This window comes from Pseudochaenichthys georgianus, chromosome 4 (assembly GCF_902827115.2).
Source record: "Pseudochaenichthys georgianus chromosome 4, fPseGeo1.2, whole genome shotgun sequence".
Lineage (NCBI taxonomy): Eukaryota > Metazoa > Chordata > Actinopteri > Perciformes > Channichthyidae > Pseudochaenichthys > Pseudochaenichthys georgianus.
This window is the reverse complement of record NC_047506.1, coordinates 22,903,281-22,921,401: the sequence shown is the minus strand read 5'-3', so window position 1 is coordinate 22,921,401 and position 18,121 is coordinate 22,903,281. Positions and strand designations below refer to the sequence as shown.

At 41.0% G+C, this 18,121-nt stretch overlaps 1 protein-coding gene across 5 annotated transcripts in view; it reads left to right on the top strand.

Annotated features, from left to right (window-relative positions):
- The window catches only part of lrp8 (low density lipoprotein receptor-related protein 8, apolipoprotein e receptor), a 194,126-nt gene that overhangs the window by 109,683 nt on the left and 66,322 nt on the right, over nucleotides 1-18,121 (top strand). For all 5 annotated transcript variants that reach the window (XM_034081089.2, XM_034081093.1, XM_034081090.2 and 2 more), the window contains exon 4: nucleotides 3,026-3,154. In XM_034081089.2, coding sequence (XP_033936980.1) covers nucleotides 3,026-3,154 — 129 coding nt within the window. The remainder of the gene's footprint in view (nucleotides 1-3,025; nucleotides 3,155-18,121) is intronic.

The window sequence follows — 18,121 nt, the reverse complement described above, 5'->3', positions numbered from 1 at the left end:
GGTTACAGAATGAGAAGGCACTGTGTTGAGTCTATTAGAGGTTCATGCCTGAATATGTCACAGAAATTGAAGTTAAGCCAAAAGGTGTGACCTGGTCATTGAGCCAATTGTGTTTATTTCTTTGCTTCTCCTTGATATATCCCACATACATTCACTAACCCTACATGCTGGCCCTATTTCACACTCATTCGATTATGCATGCACCAACCTGGGAGCTGCCGTCTCCAACCACCATCACTTATTGCTCGCCACCAAGCAGCTCCACTGGGGTTTGGCTAGCATCAGTTCCTCAGCTGTGACCCGCTGTAGGCCATGGCAACAAGCATGTTAGCTGGTTGCTAGCTGCCACGTTGTTGTCTCTGTGCCCCAGGAGTTTAATAAGCCATTAAATATATGTTCAATATAAAAGCCGGTTAATTGTGAATTTGGGTAACGCCTATGACTGGCAGCTGAGAATAATAATTGTAGCTACATGTATAGATAGTTCTGGCTATGTGGTTGCCTGCCTTGTTAAGCGTGTGTACAAATGTGTACATTAGATACATGTGTGAACAAAGTTGCACCACCATCATCTGAGTCAATTGTTCTATCTCTCAACATTTTTAAGCGATGCAACCTTTACAAACTGTTCTGCGATGAAAGAGGCACTACCTGGAATATGATCATAAAGCACAAAACTCCGCAGGCATAGATGTGTCCCCAGCTTACTCTTGACAAGTCCATCAGCGCTGCCCAGTGCCTGCTCTGCCGCTGGATACACCTGTCAGCATAAAGTGAGAAGAGAACAAAGAGAGAGGGCAAACCTGTGCTAAGCACTGACTTTCAAAAGTCTGGGGCAAGTACATTGAATACAACGTCATTATCAACACCATTACCATCTGGATTCTCAAAGTCAGACAGGGAAACCTTGATATAAAATATTTGAGAGGGTTTTTCTCAGACTCTGTATGCATTATGATGCTCAATTATAAATACAGAAGGGAGAAATGTGACTTGAGTTTATATTACGGGATTTTCTCTCTTTGAATGGTTTTCTTTTTCTGTGCACACTTGGTGTCTGTTGTATTGCTACTTATGTTAATGTACTCTCACCTTTTTTTATTTTATACAACCTGCTCTTGTTCCTGCAAGCAGTGTAAAACACTTCACTTAGTTTGCACATACCAATTGTCTTGAATTGTCTGCAATACTCCAATATATAAATACTCAAAGCAAATATAGACTATATGACATTGGTAGAGCTGCTGATATAAAACATCCAAGCAAATAGAGAGTTACAGAGCAGAAATTTTAATAGTCACACATTATTGGTTGAACATATAATAATAAGAAATTGGAAAGTCCATTTCAATTAGTGAACATTGTTACCCGAGGGATGAAAATCATCTGATTGAGTTTTTTATTATTAATGTCAATGGAGTGTCTTTTCTTGCCCTTCTTGACTACCGTGGCCTGAAATGGTCTGTCCGACAAATTACATCCTTTTAACCCAACTGTCAATCACACACTTAGTGGACTTTCTTGTATGAGAAAGTCTCCCGACAGTAGCCCTTGGACTCTACTGATCCACGCAAACTGAGAGTCATTAAATAATGTACATCAGACTAGTATTGATATTAAAGTATCTCCAGTACACACACCAACACACATTGAAATTGATTGAACAGTAAGCCAGATTCACAGGCCTCCTTCCTCCCATGAACACAAACAGAGGTCTTCAAAAAGATCAACCCGCACAAAGAAAGGAGGAATTCAGACCACAAACCTGTCCAGTTCCATTGACAAAAAAATACCAGTAGCCCCATTTTAAATGATGTAGAACCCGGCAATGTAGACTACACTGTTGGAGAAAATGCTGACAATCACTACCGGCAAGGCTTAAACCCCCAGAGTCCATCCATGAGGGGCAGCATTCGAATGGCAGCAATGTATTCAGTAGGCTACTACTAAAAATAAAAAAATAGGTGGAAAAAAATACGAGATTAATAAATAGGGAATGAGACTTAAATAGGCAAATCCCATTGATCTGTGGCACAAAACACAGACGCACACAAACACTTGGTTGCCAAAAAGCATGCTCGTGGTCAAATATGTATAATTGATTGAGTTGAGTTTGACACGGCACTGTAATGTAATCTGGGGCTAGAGTCCCTATGGTGTGTGTGAGTGTGTGTGAGAGATTGAACAGGGAGGTGGGGGTAAGCGGGGGATCGAGGCGGGGTGTAGTGGTGTGCAGGAAGAAGAAGGGACACGCTTTTGCTTTGGGGACTCAGTGTAAATTTGATGTATTGGACGGCTGCATTTTTCTTGCCTGTACCAACCCCACGGGCTACACATGTAGGAACAATGGCCTTCTCTACTTTAACGGGCTTTTACCAACAGGGACCATTTCCTCACTCACACACAGTTTCTGTGCATGTGTGTGTGTGTGCATGTTTGACAAACTGTGCTTTTTCACTTCATTCACTTCACCATCTGATGTTTGTGCCATTTGCTGATTTTCTAAATGTCTTAATAGTTTTATCTAAACACCGTCAGTGGCAGGTCCTATCAAAATAATGAATTGGTAAAATAATTTATACCGAAAACAAGCAGCTCTAGTTTATACGGGCTGCAAGTTCATAGTGCCTGTATTTTCCATGTCTGATTAAAGTGTATTTTATTTTTGTTTGTGTACTGTGTGTTGTGTTTACTGGCTGTGCGACTGCCTGACAGTGTGGCTGCTTCTTTGTACCTCTGTCACTAAGTGTCTAGTTTAATTGCAGGCCTTTGCAGGAGAATCGATAGGAGCAACAAGATAACTAAGTTATCAAACTGTTTCATTGACTGCCTGTCCCTTCTCTCTCTATCTTTTGCCTCCTCTCTATTTCGTTTCTCATTTCACTCTGCCTGTCTTCATTCTCTATTCTCTGTTCCCTTCCATTCATTGTCTTCAACTTCTTCATCTGCTATCCATTTTCCTTTTCCTTTCCCTATCTCCCCCCTCTGTCTCCCTCGCTGTGTTTCACCTACCCCCTCACAACAGGCCGACAGACCTGTCCACCGGAGAAGTTTGATTGCGGAGGGGCTGCCAGCAAATGTGTTTCGTTGTCATGGCGATGCGACGGGGAGAGGGACTGTGAGAACGGAGCAGATGAGGAGCAGTGCGCTGCAGGTACGTTCCAGGTGGGCGGTGGAAATGTGGGATGTGACAGGAGAAAACTGGGACAAGTCACTCAATTACTATGATCTGTAGAGCTTTTATCCTTGTTTCTGCAGAACTAAACACTTTAGTTTATAATGCTTGACGCCTTTCAATAGCTAATACAGTTTTGTTTTTTTCAATTAAAGTTTATATAGCGGCTACAGATCCTACTTCTCTTACGCCGTGAAAAAAGGTGGATATTTTGAAAGAATCCAAAACAGCAGAGGTGGAAAAAAAAAACTGAGATCTGAAAACCAAAGAGAAAGAGAGGGAAAACAGGTTTTGGTGACAATAACAACAATCTGATCTAACAGGCTCTTTAGATGTCATATTCCAGAGTATGATATCTCAAATGCTCATACACAAATCTTAGCTTGCATTATAAGAAATCTATATAATTAATTTGTGAACAAACCGCAGACACACAAACATCCTTCACCTGCAACACCCTCTCACTTTCCATAGTAATACACATTCACATTATAGAGCCAAAATCGTCTTGCTCTTGGCTAAAAGGCCACTCGATAGCAAAAAGTGCATTGATTTTCAGTGTACATGGGTTCCATGGCATTATGGAATTCCAACCTTTGTCACAAAAATACACGTGCACACAAACTTTTTTTATTTTAGAATATAAGATTGCATGAAATATTAGGCTGTCCATGACACCCATGTCTAAAATCATACACACTATAAATACTTTTATAAAATTAATAAAAAGTATATGTACAGACTATTTTACATTTCTGTATAACCATCTTTATTCATTTTTGTATGAGTTAAGACTTTCAGAATGATTGTGTGTGTGTGTGCGCGTGTGTGTGTGTGTCCAGTACAACTCTTTTTCCATAATGTTGCCTCCAACCCTCAGGCACTGTGACATTCATACATTGTAAGGATGTAGGTAATGCACAAAATGCATGTATGCACACTGCAAGGACGCACACATGCCTGCATAATAAGGGACACATGAACATACACACTGTAAGATTGCCCCTGACTGTTATTTAAATATTTCTCTTGTATGCACAACCAAAAAGTTGAAAATAGTAAAACATAAAACAATCTTGTCATGTACTTAACTGATTGCAGAAGCAATTTTTGATAATTTAATATCTAAACTTTAATTAATTTAAATGTTGTCTTGCGGTATATTATCACAATGAACCCCCTGGGATTATTATGATAATCTAACAACACATATCTACAAAAATGTGCATTGTGCACATTAAATTAACTTCAACATGTACCATAAACACTTAATACTATTTGAATCCGGATAGATACTATAGCAATGAAAATAATATTCATGTTTCGCAAACATGTCAAAGTTGTAATATTTCAATAATAAACAGCACTCGAAAGATTCATTTTTGCTTGTTTACATTTTGACATCCAGAAAACATATTTAGAGTATTTGCCTCAACCCAACTGATTCAAATACGTATAATTAATATTTTATCTTCAGTTTGCAACATACACATTTGTCTTGGAAAGTTCTTGACAGGTGGATATTGATAGTTTAACTCCCCTTTTGTCATGCTTGCTCTGAGCGTAGTCTCTGTGTCGACCATTCATCTCCATTCTGTCTGTAGGTTGTAGGCTGCTAGTACACAGTGATTACATTAGGGAGTTTGTGGTCATGACCGAATGAAAACAACAGCAGCTGTTGATTTACTCATGTAACCCAAGCTGCCATTGTACACATACCATCTTTGTTTCTATGATGTACAACATGAACTATATAAAAACAAGTGCATTTTCTTTCCTTTCTTCCTCGCCCATTTACACTAGGGATGCCAGCGATTATTCGATTATTCGAATATTCGTTACAGTCTCCATAATCGAATATTATTTTTAAAAATCGATTTTATTTATATATTTTTTTTTTATTATTTAAATTTTTTTTATTATTATTTATGTTTTTTTTTTTTTGTTCTGGCTTAGTTTCAACCAAAATATATATATAAATATATATATGCTAATAATAGTAATAGTATTAATAATTGTAAATGGTCATTGGTCACACCACCAGTTTGTTTTACTGTAAACTTGGAGGAAGCCTGCATGCAGAGCAGACTGCTGCTGCAGCAGCTACACACCGACCCCGCCCCCCCTCTCCCTCACACGTGCGACTAAAGATGAACAAAGCGGCAGGTAAAAAGAGTTCCTCCTCGTGGAACTACTTCGAACTTACAAGTCCAAAGGAAGTTAAATGCAAGCTCTGCGAAAAGACGTTGGTCTATCACAGCTCAACCTCAACAATGCGTTCGCATTTGAGTGCGAAGCACGCCAAAGAGGTTACAGAGAAAGACGCAGCACAGCTGGCCATTACCAACTTCACTTCAAGGCCACGTCGTTGTGATGACATGCTTGTTTGTTGTTTGTGCTGTTAAACATGTTACAGTAAAGACAACAATGGAATTCCTTTTGTCTGATTTTTTTTTTTTTTTCCGTCCTTTTTTTTTTTTCTCCCGTGGGGGGGGGGGGGGGGGGTCGAATAATCGATTATTATTCGCCAGGGCTGCCGAATAATCGATTTTGATCATGGTCAGTTTCTGGCAACCCTAGTTTACACCTGCACATTTGAATCTCTTTTTACCCCTGCATAATGACTTGGAGGACAATCAGACTTTGTGCTTTTTTTCTATAGCCTTTCATCTGTCTGAAATGCTATCCCTTAGTTCAATGGGAAATTAGGTGGTCAATACTGCCATGAACGTTTTCATTGGGGTCTGGATGATAATTGATTTCCTGCCTGATGCTGTGTGTGTGTGTGTGTGTGTGTGTGTGTGTGTGTGTGTGTGTGTGTGTGTGTGTGTGTGTGTGTGTGTGTGTGTGTGTGTGTGTGTGTGTGTGTGTGTGTGTGTGTGTGTGTGTGTGTGTGTGTGTGTGTGTGTGTGTGTGTGTGTGTGTGTGTGTGTGTGTGTGTGTGTGTGTGTGTGTGTGTGTGTGTGTGTGGTATAATGCCAAGAACGACAAGCCCCCCGCCTTTCTTGTAATGGGCCAACCCATTAAGGTGTATTCCCGTAATGAGACCTACCCATACCTTGGCCACAGGTTTAACATTGCTGGCGAGTGGGGGGAGCAGGTCGAGGAGCTCACTACAGAGTTTCTCCATCGTCTCCGCCTAATTGACTTGTCCCCCCTCCCCGTCCTCATGAAGTTCCAGGGAGAAATGACAAACAAAACTGTCCAGCTGGTCAGAAAGTGGGTGAGCCTCAACACATGGAGAGGGGGGGCTGGGAGTCCCCAATGTCGAGTGGACCTACATAGCCACCAGGCTAGCCCACCTGATCCACATGCTTAACAATGATGATGTCACCGTAAGAGAAATGGCCAGGACCTCTCTCCTGCTGGATCTACAAAGAAGGAAGATCCCCCTGGCCAGGGCAGACCAGAACAACTTCCTTTGCTTCAGGAGGAAAGACTCTGGGAAACTGGACTCTCAGGCCAGGGGCTTCGGGGTTTGACTGGCCAGATCTCAATGACCTCTGCAATCGGGCTGGAGTCCAGCTGAAATGGACAAGACTCAACACACAGACTGAAGTCCCCGTCTCTGATGAACTGATCACTGACCCCAGTGTGGTTGTGAAGGCTGACATCACAACACCTCAGGAAGAGACTGTGGAACTGCACAGAGACTCTGCAAGGAGGGTTCTGCTCAGCACGAAGCAGTCTGAGATCAGGCAGCACTGGTGTGGACTCAGACTACAGGGAAAGCTAGCCTGTTTGGGGTTTGCTGACCACTCAGTCTCACACTCAGTGTTTAAGAACGGTGAGGATGTTCTGACATTTACCATCAAAGCAAGACTGCAGGTATTACCCACTAAGTACAATCTGTCCACCTGGTACCCTCACATTCACACTCCATTCTGTTTAAACCATCAGGATTCACAACAACACCTAGAATCCATTGCACACATAACAAATGGATGTAATGCATACAAACGCCTGTCCATAGCCCGTCATGACCGTATTGTGGACATTGATGCGGTACGAAACATCTTACCATCTAGCGCAGCAATGTACAAGCACGCTAGAGTGCTACCAGAATGGTTTGGTTTTACAAATGATGTCTTTGCTAAAATCCCAAATACACCTGATGTTGTTTTTGTTGACACCAACCACAGGGAGGTGCTAATATTAGAAGTAGGCTGTGCCTTTGACCTGTACATGGACCAGGCTTTCCAGGACAAGTATATTAAATACCAACCACTGCTTGAAAAGCCAAACAAATTGTGCGTGCGTGTGTGTGTGTGTGTGTGTGTGTGTGTGTGTGTGTGTGTGTGTGTGTGTGTGTGTGTGTGTGTGTGTGTGTGTGTGTGTGTGTGTGTGTGTGTGTGTGTGTGTGTGTGTGTGTGTGTGTGTGTGTGTGTGTGTGTGTGTGTGTGTGTGTGTGTGTGTGTGTGTGTGTGTGTGTGTGTGTGTGTGTGTGTGTTATTGGAGTCCTGAAGTTGTAATAACCTGCTGAGATAAGCTTTTGATCTATCGTTTGAAGATGAAGGTGGTGGTGGTGAATATTAAGTGTACCTGATCCATGGAAAAGGACCCGTGTTATCTGAGTTCACACATGAAAGTCCCCTTAAAAAGCCCCCACAATGGATCCATTAGCTCTGTTTTATTTCCTTCATATCCAAGTTTAAGTGAATTTTCAGTAATCTGTAGACTCCAAAAACTGAGCTAAGTGTACAATAATAATAAGAAAAACAATTTCATCCAAACTGATACATTGTATGTCTTTAAATTAAGCAAGTTATTTTGTGCTTTTCTACAAATGTATTATTCGTCCATCTTTCAGTTATAGCAGTGGTCATCAGTGAAAGGCTATTCAAAAGTATTTTAACAACATATCAATGCAGTTAAATGTATATGTTTTATAAATATTTTTTCTGGGTTTTTTCTTTGTTAATTTTTATTAAATGCTGTTTTAATTTACAGTACATATACCTAAGCCAAATTAGATGTGCCTTGATATTACACTATGACAAGAGTCATTCTAAAAAAGTTATCTAGTTTAGTTTACACCAATAAAGCACAATAGTGAAGCTCAGGCAAAGAAAAAGTAATAATAATATGATTTTTACCGAATGAGAAACAAACAGCACGTTATAAAAAGATGATTTATCAGGTGTTTCAATCTACCGTCTTCTTCTCCTGTCACTGAGGGTAGCATAAAACCTAATCATGCTGTTGCTATTTCATGCATTATTCTTGCGAAATTCATTTTCTCTCAATGTTACAGACATAACAAAGAAACTAAAAGAATATTTTATCTACAGATAACAAAGCACAGCTACGTGACAAAGCAGTCTGGAAACAGTCGGGAGCAGAATGCTGTATGAATAGCTCAGCCAGCAGGGCTTTGTGGTAATGCCTACATGTCTGCAGCGCACGCTAACAATCAGGACTATCAGTAATAAGCAGTCATCTCTAAAAGGTCTGTGGAAGTACAACATAAATAATTGGTGAGAAAATAAGACATATGCAGTGGTCGCTGGGAGCTTGTGTGTTTTTCGATGAATAGTTTCATAAATGATGTTAAATCTGTAATGTTCAGTCTGCAGTAGAAAGTGTGTACACACCATTTTATACATCCACAAACACACACACATTCATTCTATTATCTTACCCCTAAAAAACTGATTTCCTTCCCCCCTTCAAATCCATCCTCCACCCTCTTCCTCCACCTCTGATCTCTTCCCTCCCTCCCTCCCACAGCAGCTACAATTTGAGAACAGCTAGCGTTAATTAGGGCTGCTAATTGAGCATATCCAAATGTTGAATAAAACATGGATTCAGAAGAGAGCTTCTTTATTACATTTAGGGAAGGTCTCTGAAGAAAGTTTACAAGCCTTTAATTTATGTTAATGTGAATTTGCGTACGCTGAGGGCACTCCGCCACTGCTAGCTCTGTGTTTGCATGCTTCAGGGTTAGTTTGCGTAGGTTAAACATAATTTTTTTTTGTCTGCGTAAGGCGGTGCTTCATGGCTAATGGCCTCTCTTTACTTTGCTGAATACTAATTGTGCCTTTTCTGCTCTTATTAAGTGAAGATTTTGAAGCAAAGCATAATTGAAAAGTGTTCTTTACCTATTCACTGATCAACTTTTAATTTCAACCAATTGGACTGTTTAAATTATTGCAGCATGTGTACATGCCTGTGTCAGTGTGTGTTTGTGTGTGTGGTCTGTTGAGGTGCTGATCCAGCATGATTAAGGTTGATTACCAGAGGAGTTTACATTTACACAAACCTAATGAGATCACGCACACCTAAATGAGAACGGGCACAGGGAGTTTCCCTTTGCCTCTCAATGCATCACAGATTCCTGTTAATAGAAACTACAGGATGCTTATCAAGAGCTTGTGTTCATTAAATCATCTACAATTGAGGGAATGAATTTCCCAACATGTTAATTAAAGTGTGTTTGCTTCTATCATTGCATCCTGGGAAAAGGTTGTCTCCTCTCTGTCAACTCTCGTAGTACTTTCATTTTATGTCTGCTAAACCAGCGCTAGCGTTAGCTTAGCGCTATCTCATTCAAGAAGGCTTGTTGGTCCTTAGAGAGCTATGAAAATGCTGTCAACATGTCAAAGTGGCCAGTCAGTACACACTCATCATAAACTGTCAGTGCTATGGTGGCAACAACAGAGAGAGGGAGACCGCAAACAGAGACACAGGCGGACAGAGAGAAAGACAGCAGTCAGAGAGGCTCCTGAGGGCCCAGGGGACCTGTTGCTCTTTTCACACCAGCCTGAGCTGCTGTATTACATTACAAGCCGCCCGATCAATGCCCACCAGGGTTATGTTAGTTGGTGTTTTGTAGCAGGGCAGAGAGGTTTGGAGGAGGGAGGTGTGTGTGTGTGTGTGTGTGTGTGTGTGTGTGTGTGTGTGTGTGTGTGTGTGTGTGTGTGTGTGTGTGTGTGTGTGTGTGTGTGTGTGTGTGTGTGTGTGTGTGTGTGTGTGTGTGTGTGTGTGTGTGTGTGTGTGTGTGTGTGTGTGTGTGTGTGTGTGTGTGTGTGTGTGTGTGTGTGTGTGTGTACCTCCAAAAGAGGTAGGTTTGCGCGCTGCGAATGTGCACGCCCAAATTAGGTAATCAGAACACATCCATGACTAACCATGTATTTAACATAGGCCTATATTGCATAATTTTATGCATTTTTCAGAAAAAGTGGTAGTTTGCTAAACAGTGACATCAACGACATGTTTGGTCTGTAAAATGCCCGAAAAGTAAAAGAATGGGAGATAAATATCCCAAAGTCTCCACATTTTATTATATTTTTAATGTGTTTCTGGTCCTCTTTCAGTTGAGACAGTGTAGATGAAGGATGCTTCAGGAAAATACCAATTAGAGTCAAAGGTTTGCGAAATATCTTTGTGTTGCGTCATAAATCAGAAAATACTGCATTAAAAAAGTCATGTCCTGCATTTTTCTACTGATAAATTGTGATATAAATAATGTACAGGCTTTCAGATTGCTGTAGTTCACTAAACAGGGACATTAACGACATGTTTGGTGTTGAAAATGTCAGAAAAAGTGAAAGAATGGGAGATAAATATCCCCAAATCTCAAAATTGTATTATATTTTTTGTGTGTTTGTGGTGCTCTTTCAGTTGAGACACTGTAGGTGAAGGATGCTTCAGGAAAAGACCAAACACTGGATGTCTGTCAGTCGCCAACATGTGTTTTCGAGACACTGATATTAACGGGGAAACCCTGCAGGACTCAAATGCCTCGTCTCTGTTCCCCTAACTCATTTGGGAGTGATTACCCATCAGCCCCGGGGGTGCACGTTGTTTCTCTTTCAGAAACACAGAGGACTGTGTGTATGATGGGATCACAGACACGCTGCAAACGGTGTCCGCCAAAAGTCGAGTCCAGTGTATGTAGTGTCATTTTTATTTATTATAGTTTGGGAAGATTGAAAATCGGTAGGGAAAGTCAGCTAAGTCGGTAGGCGGTACAAACATGTCAAAAGCGTTAGACTACCGCCCAAATCAGTAGGGTTGGCAGGTATGTGTGCTGTATACAGTATGTGTTATTCTGGTAGGAAGTATAAAGAGGGGAGTAAATACAGTGGCACGTGTTAAGTGTTTGTACATAAGGATACAAGTATCTGTGAAGAAGTGCTTTCTACCTGAAGTAAACAACCTTAAGTGAACATAGTGAGACACAAACTGTCCACACATGAACCCCACATCCCCTCCTCCAGGTATCTACACACATTCAATATATAACCTGTTAAGTCCAGCTAGCTCTAGAACACAGAAGAGTGTATCTACATAAAGATACCGTACCGTATTCAATGCATTTGTAAAAAACATTTGCAAAGTGTGGTTTTGCCTCTTTTATCATGCTTCACCCACATTTCCACTAGAAGAGGTGACTGCATAGACAGAGAGGTAGCCTCTCGCCTCAGTTTCTCTCTATTATGTTCTCCTTCATTTATAATCCTCTGACTGCTCTCACTCTGTGCGTAGGTGTAATGTAATAGAGCACCGGCACACAAACAGCCTCGCTGCGCACCCAGAGGCTTTTGCACTTGCTTCAGGCACACTGCGTTCTTCCAATGATAGCTTAAAGAACATTACTCACTCCCCTTTCACCCCCAACACACACACACACACACACACACACACAGACACACACAGACACACTCGCTCACACACACACACATCACACACGCACACACGCACACACACACACACACACACACACACACACACACACACACAGACACACTCGCTCGCACACACATGCACACACACACACACACTCACACTCTCAGAATCCTGTAGAGATGGCTGGTAAGCTGGTTGTGTTACTACTACTTTGCTCCTGACCTAAGGGGAATAAAACTGAACATCGAAAGTCGGAAAGGAAGACTCTTATAAATGTGCAGCTTTCCTGGCCAGTAACCTATAAACTCTACCAAACTACAGGCTAGTGAGTTTTCTAAAAGCCTTCGCCCAAAGTTTATTTTAGAGCAGATTTGTTAGATTAGCCTCTTTGAAAGATGAGAAATTCATTCGATATTTTATATTTGTATTGTGACCAAAAAGGCTATTAGCTGCCAGGTACTGTACTAAAGGTTATCCTTGTTTTATATCATTATTCTGTATATCTGAAGTGTTTCAAATCCTTACAAAACAATAGTATGTACCAATAAGTTGAGAAACCTCTGTGGGATATTTTTATTCGGGCTAATCAAATCAAATTAAGTTTTATTTATATAGCACATTTATAAACGATTGTTGGTCGAGCCAAAGTGCTGTACATATAATAAAAATAGCCTACAGTAGCGACACTTTACAGCAAATACAACAGCACAGATTGTTCAGAATATCAGTATGAGAAAAACGACACCCTCTGTCCTTAGACCCTCTGTCCTTAGACCCTCTGTCCTTAGACCCTCACATCGAACAAGGAAAAACTTCCAGAGAAAAACCCACAGTTTAAAGGGGAAAATGGGAGAAACCTCAGGGAGAGCAACAGAGGAGGGATCCCTCTCCCAGGACGGACAGACGTGCAATAGATGTCGTGTGTAAATCGAAGAGATAATACATTTTACAGCATATAGACCGAATGTTAGGAAATGCATGCGTCTGTAATAAGAAGATGAATCCACGAGGATGTCACAATGACACAACACTATCTACAATTCACTTGAGGAGCACAGCTAGGCATTGCTATGTGTCTCTAGTTATAGACATTGTTGTGAACGCATTGTAATATCCAAAATATCCAAGAAGAATGATGAGGCTAATCAGACGGTAATCATGTCATTATCATGCGTGGTCAAATGCAGGATTACATGTTTACTGTTGAAATGTAATCAGCACACTAAATCACAATGACCTATTTGTAATGTATTCATAGATTTACTACCTTACAATTATGGGAGTGAATGCAATTATTTTCAAGACAGGCATGCAAAATGTGTGTGTTGATGTATGTGTGTGTTGTGTGTGCATGGTGGTGGGGGATGGGGGTACTGGTAAGATTGAACGACTGAGTGGAGCCACAAAAGATGGAGTGATGCCCATGTCACACTTTACATGTAATGGCCTAAATGATATGACATATGAAATGTTTTTTGACCAATGGCATCCCTAACACACACCAAGTCAAACACACACCCACATGTGTATATAGTGACACAAAGGGACATTTATCATACACATGCAGACACACAATCTTATGAGGCATTTCATATTCCAGTCTGAGCTGCTGTCAGATGGCATAGTGATTGAGCTATTGAAATATCCTGCTCTATTCTGGATATCGCGTGTGTGTGTGTGCGTGCGTAAACGTGTGTGTGTGTGTGTGTGTGTGTGTGTGTGTGTGTGTGTGTGTGTGTGTGTGTGTGTGTGTGTGTGTGTGTGTGTGTGTGTGTGTGTGTGTGTGTGTGTGTGTGTGTGTGTGTGTGTGTGTGTGTGTGTGTGTGTGTGTGTGTGTGTGTGTGTGTGTGTGTGTGTGTGTGTGTGTGTGTGCAATCCCAGTAGTCCGCGCTCATGATGAAGGTGGTTAAGAGGAAGTCTCTCCCCGGTGTATATCAATCAAGTTGCACAGAGAGTTTGGCTCGCAGTGAATTTTGTGCCATTTTTCTCTTCATCTTTGCTGTCATTTCACGTAGATTCCCTGGGCTCTCCTGCCGCACTACATTGAGGTCTTATTTTCAGCAGCCTTCAACACTCAGTTTGACACATTTTCGTTCTGGGAAAATACAATCTAACCGTGAAAACGAAATGCTCTATTGGTATTTTTTTCGTGTTCGTTATTATTTAAGTGAAGCACTTGCATGCTAGGGTCAGAAATCACAAAAGTGAAACATGTTGTAGAAGTCTAGATTGAGCCTGATATTGACATTAGTTTGAGCTCTTAACAGATGAAGATATGTTTTCTCCATTACCTTTAGATCCCTAAGGAAAGGCATTGTTTCTATAAAATAAGTTATTATATTTCACTGGCTAAAAAATCATGTCATGCAAGTTGAAAAACATAATTGTTCTTATATTACACATTTCTGCAATACGTCATTTGTAATAGGGTGCAACATATCCGCATCTGCTCCAACATCTTGTTTCATATTTCTGCTTTTTATTTTAATCTTTTTCACATTAGCTTACTAAATGAGATGACTGGCATGATAGATGACGGTTTCCAGGAGTGCTCCGAACATGACATGCCGGCTCCTTGCCTGGTGAAAACCCAATTTGGCTGTTGACAAGTGATTTTCTTTTCCTTTGGAGGCTGCCTTCTGTTTGTCAGTCAGTGATAAATCTATTCAGAATGTCATCTGTCTATCTATTCTATTCCAGTACAAGAATATCACTTCTATGTTACAGCAAGTCGAAGAACAGGGCTGTGGCTGTGTGTGTGTGTGTGTGTGTGTGTGTGTGTGTGTGTGTGTGTGTGTGTGTGTGTGTGTGTGTGTGTGTGTGTGTGTGTGTGTGTGTGTGTGTGTGTGTGTGTGTGTGTGTGTGTGTGTGTGTGTGTGTGTGTGTGCGGCGTGCGTGCGTGCGTGCGTGCGTGCGTGCGTGCGTGCGTGCGTGCGTGCGTGCGTGCGTGCGTGCGTGCGTGCGTGCGTGCGTGCGTGCGTGCGTGCGTGCGTGCGTGCGTGCGTGTTCGTGTTCGTGTTCAAAGGTCTAATGTAGCCAAAGCACTGATAAACACTGTGAGAGCCCTGAAGAGGGACTGCATGTCAAGTTATCTATGTCTGTTTTTACACAGACTTACACTCACGCAAACTCAAGGCCCCTCTGGCTCTTCTGCAGAACGTGTTGCATCAAAAGTAAGATCGTTAACGGCCTCTCCCCCCTCTCTGGCTCCTGCTCAGCTCCTCAGTGTTCAGTCCCCATCAGAAGTGGTAGGCCGACATTTCTAGACCTTTGCAACTCACTACCATCTTGTTACAGTTGCCTGGATTTCAGCTCCTCTGGCACTTCCTCTGATGGTTTGCTGTTTTAATGATATCAAGGCTAATGGTGCTTGATACATACTGTAGCAAATGCTACATTAGCCAAATGTCATAAAAATACTGACTCAATACATAAAGATGTGTCTGAGCGCCGTCGAGAGTTGGAGTGCAAGGAAATGATAGTCATTTCTACATTACTTGGGAAACACTTTATATGACTACCATGACTATGATGCATCATAAACTTACTTAAAATCATTATAAAAATGCTTTATAATGTGCTATGATTATTGTTTTAAAGCATTATGAATATTTAGAAGTGCTTAAACTATAGTCATACTTGTCATTACCAAATGATAAGTATATTTTATAAAGCATAGACCATTGCAGTCATTGAAAGTGTTACTTTATACATTTAAAATTGGCACTTTGTTTACAGATACCTCTAAAAAAGAGGTGTTAGGTAGCTGCACACTGATTCTATAATTATAATGAATTAAGGTTCTCGTCCTGCACAGCCCTGATGGAAACACGCTCTGAAGGGTTGGCTGTGGTTCGGGCTCGTATTTTTTTAAAGAAATGGTGAATAATTGAACAGACATTTTTTTTCTCCCATCAATCGTAATGAAAATATACGGTGATTTGTTTGCTATTGTGTATCTGACAGTTCAAGCCATGCTTGACTCAACCCATTTGGTTTGTATTGATGCTCTTTTGTGAAAGATAAGGCATACATATTGATATTGATGAGATGTACATGATAGTTGTCTGTTATATAAGGCTCATTAAGCAAACTTTCCGCTAAAATGCCTTCAGCTGTTACTGTCTGTTTTTATGTGCAGATTGTAGAGTGGACGTGTATTTGTTTCCGGTTAAATGCAGCTTTGGAAAATGGTGGTGAATGTCACTGAGCAATTTGTATTTGCGATCGTTAGAGCTGATCTGTAATCTTCAAGTTGCTTTCCCGCCCGCACACCTGGTCGACAGAGGTTTGTGAAAAACTTGTGTATGTCGGGGAAATTGTGTGTATGCTTGTGCACAGGTGTAGTTGAACCCACACCATGGCTGGCCTGGGTGGCTGACATGTTAGAACAGAGTCTGATTGGATTCCACGCTCCAGAAACATTGAACCCAGCGTTTCGAAGGGAGGTTCAAATCAAATCACATCAAATGAAGTTTTATTTATATAGCACATTTATAAACGATTTTTGGTCGAGCCAAAGTGCTGTACATAAAATAAAAATAGCCTACAGTAGAGACCCTTTACAGCAAATACAACAGCACAGATTGTTCAGAATATCAGTATGAGAAAAACGACACCCTCTATCTTTAGACCTGGCTACTTCAAAGCTGACACACGCCGAGAGGACTTTCGAAGATCAGTCAGTAAAAGCGGTGTCTCGATTAACAGAGGCCAAAACCAATCCTCAGAAACAGACATGGTAAAGGTTTTAAGGAGACAGGTTCTCGGAGGAGCACAAGGGGCGGTAGATCTTTTGATAGAACGAGAGTACAAATGTCCTTTCCCACCATAAGGGACCTATCCCAGGCAACAGCAAGTGGGCAGATTTTATAGCAGATAACGGTGGAAAAGGTCGATGGTATGATGCGAAAGGTTATAGATTAGATATAGTGGGATAAAAAACACTGTAAATGTATTGCATGCTATAATGGTTAAAGTGAGGTGTGTGTTCATGTGTGTTCCTGCGCATTGCATGTGTTGGAATACTTGTTTGAGCACTACAATGGAACTAGTCAACATGTATAATTGTTTGTGGCTTTTCAAGTGTGTTCTGAGAATATCATCTATTTCTGTATGTGTGTGTTTTGGTGCAAAGGCACTTGCTTTGGACGAGGCCATGCTGGAAGAGAGTTCAATTATCCTTCAGATCAAGGTCATTGAGCTGTGCCCTATCTCAGTGCTCGATCTATTAGCTGTCCCCTGTAGGGTCTAGGTATGGATGGATGGATGGAAAGCTTCGACCCCGACTTAAACCCAATCCCCTGCCGGTTGGGAAGGTTACTGCCAAGATGTAATCAGATTACCGATTACCTGTTTACATTTGTAATTGGTTGTTTATTCCATTGGATGGATGTGTTTAATTTACTGTGGGGATTCCAGCTCAGTCAAATAGCCTTATTCATCTCAACATTTATTTATTGGTTGAATTTAGTAGAATTTTTTTTTAACCATTATAGCATGCAATACATTTACAGTGTTTTTAAATCCCACTATATCTAATCTATAACCTTTCGCATCATACCATCGACCTTTTCCACCGTTATCTGCTATAAAATCTGCCCACTTGCTTTTGCCTGGGATAGGTCCCTTATGGTGGGAAAGGACATTTGTACTCTCGTTCTATCAAAAGATCTACCGCCCCTTGTGCTCCTCCGAGAACCTGTCTCCTTAAAACCTTTACCTTGTCTGTTTCTGAGGATTGGTTTTGGCCTCTGTTAATCGAGACACCGCTTTTACTGACTGATCTTCGAAAGTCCTCTCGGCGTGTGTCAGCTTTGAAGTAGCCAGGTGATAGGATCAAGGGATTCAAGTAACACACAGCTGATTTGAGCCTACACACTGTGGGGAGTCCCTGAAAAATGGTATAGAACAGTTTATGGTCTGATACATGTCAATTATTGAATTTTAGGTTAATAATATAAGTACTTCAGAAAGCAATATTGCAAATCTGCTCATCTTAAATCTCTTTCTGGATTACCTTCAAGCAGAAATAAAAGGGAAATTCCTTTTTGTCAAAGACAGGACCATTTTTCTCTTTCTACTTTTGTCCAGCACAAACGGCACTCAAACGTTTTATAGTTTATTGTAATGATAGTCAATAGAAGAAGTTAAAGGCCTACATATCTGGTTCAGTAGACCAACAGAAAATAAATAACTGAATTGCAGCAGACAGGTGGCATTTTATTCTCTGAAAACCAAAATCTACAGGTTTATGGTATCATATAGTTAAACATTACGCCATTACCAATACCAGTGATCATAGATACAGCACAC